Source organism: Penaeus monodon, chromosome 23 (assembly GCF_015228065.2).
Source record: "Penaeus monodon isolate SGIC_2016 chromosome 23, NSTDA_Pmon_1, whole genome shotgun sequence".
NCBI classification, from domain to species: Eukaryota; Metazoa; Arthropoda; class Malacostraca; order Decapoda; family Penaeidae; genus Penaeus; species Penaeus monodon.
Genome location: NC_051408.1, coordinates 40071073 through 40072284, shown reverse-complemented (window position 1 = coordinate 40072284; position 1212 = coordinate 40071073). Strand labels below are relative to the sequence as shown.

The window sequence follows — 1212 nt, the reverse complement described above, 5'->3', positions numbered from 1 at the left end:
TTCTACTCACGTCGAATGGCCTCCGTGCCCTCCAAACCCATGGTGACCTCCGAACCCAAAGCCTCTTCCGAAACCTCCTCGACCTCCTCGCCCTCTCCGGAAACCTCTACCGCCGAAGCCCCGACCGCCGAAGCCCCGACCGCCGAAGCCCCGACCGCCGAAGCCCCGACCGCCGAAGCCCCCCAGACCACCTAAGAAAGGCAAATGGGGTTCTGCGTCGGCGTTGCAGGCGACGAGGCAAGCCAGCGCCAACAGACCCAACTGAAAGGGGGAAAAAAACGAATCAGGTTCCATTCCTCTTTTGGCGAGAAGGAATTGAAGTGTGAAATGGCTCGTTCAGGTTGTGTAAATTGCTTGTTTAAGGTTGTGTAAGGTCGTTGTTCAAGCGGTTTAAAACTTCCCGTATTCGTCTGTGTGAATCACTCGTTTCTTGTGCGAATTGTTTGTTTCGTTTCCTATTGTCGTGGGTGATTTCACTCACAGGACGACTGATATTTCGCCGGACTCACCAAGATCAGAAGCCTCCTCATAGTCCTGGGTTTCCTTTGCCTTGTCCCGGGGGGTATTAGTATCTGGCGTAGCTTCGTTCGCTCCGGAGTAAATATATTCGCTGGTTCACTCCTCGAACCGCCGACGAGTTGCCACGTCTGCGAATCGACAAAACATCCCTTTTTCGCACAAACAGAGGGTGTGTTCTTGCTTTTTACGCTTGTTATCTGCAGGATTCTCCCCAATAACCGTGGTATTCCCTTATGCGTTTGACATTATCCAGTCAAGCAAGATGGTTGACTATGCGTTACGTAAACCTCTAAGACAAATTGCCAAAAGTTGCAAGACGCATTTCGATACTGATGTGAAACCCGAATGCCGTAAGTGCGTACTAGGTTTAAGCAACTGGTTTTCATATTGTTTCTCTATTTAGAAAAAAATATATATCATGCAAAGTGTTTAGTCAATCGGGATCTCTTTGCTGAGGAGAGGAAAATTCTGAACTTCTGTCACAAGAGCCAAAGGGAAACGACTCTGATCAATAGCAAACTACGCTGATAAAAAAAGAAAAATAAAGAGTAACAAGTAAAAACATAAATAACGAAGACAACACTGATATGCATTAGATAAATTGTTCTTGCGAAACTTGTCAACCTTCGTGCTGTTGAGATTATCAGTTCAGCGGAGATAAATTTAATGCATATGCAATAGCCCTCTGGTCTA

General features: G+C 46.8%; 1 protein-coding gene across 1 annotated transcript in view; it reads right to left on the bottom strand.

Moving 5' to 3' along the window:
* LOC119588057 (keratin-associated protein 19-2-like) overlaps positions 1 to 661 on the bottom strand; it is a 4562-nt gene extending 3901 nt beyond the window's left edge. The window contains exons 1-2 of the mRNA XM_037936756.1: positions 510 to 661; positions 11 to 261 (exon numbers count right to left, since the gene is read on the bottom strand). Of these exons, the coding sequence (XP_037792684.1) occupies positions 11 to 261; positions 510 to 530 (272 nt within the window). The 5' untranslated portion in view covers positions 531 to 661. The remainder of the gene's footprint in view (positions 1 to 10; positions 262 to 509) is intronic.
* Between the last annotated feature and the right edge of the window lie 551 nt (positions 662 to 1212).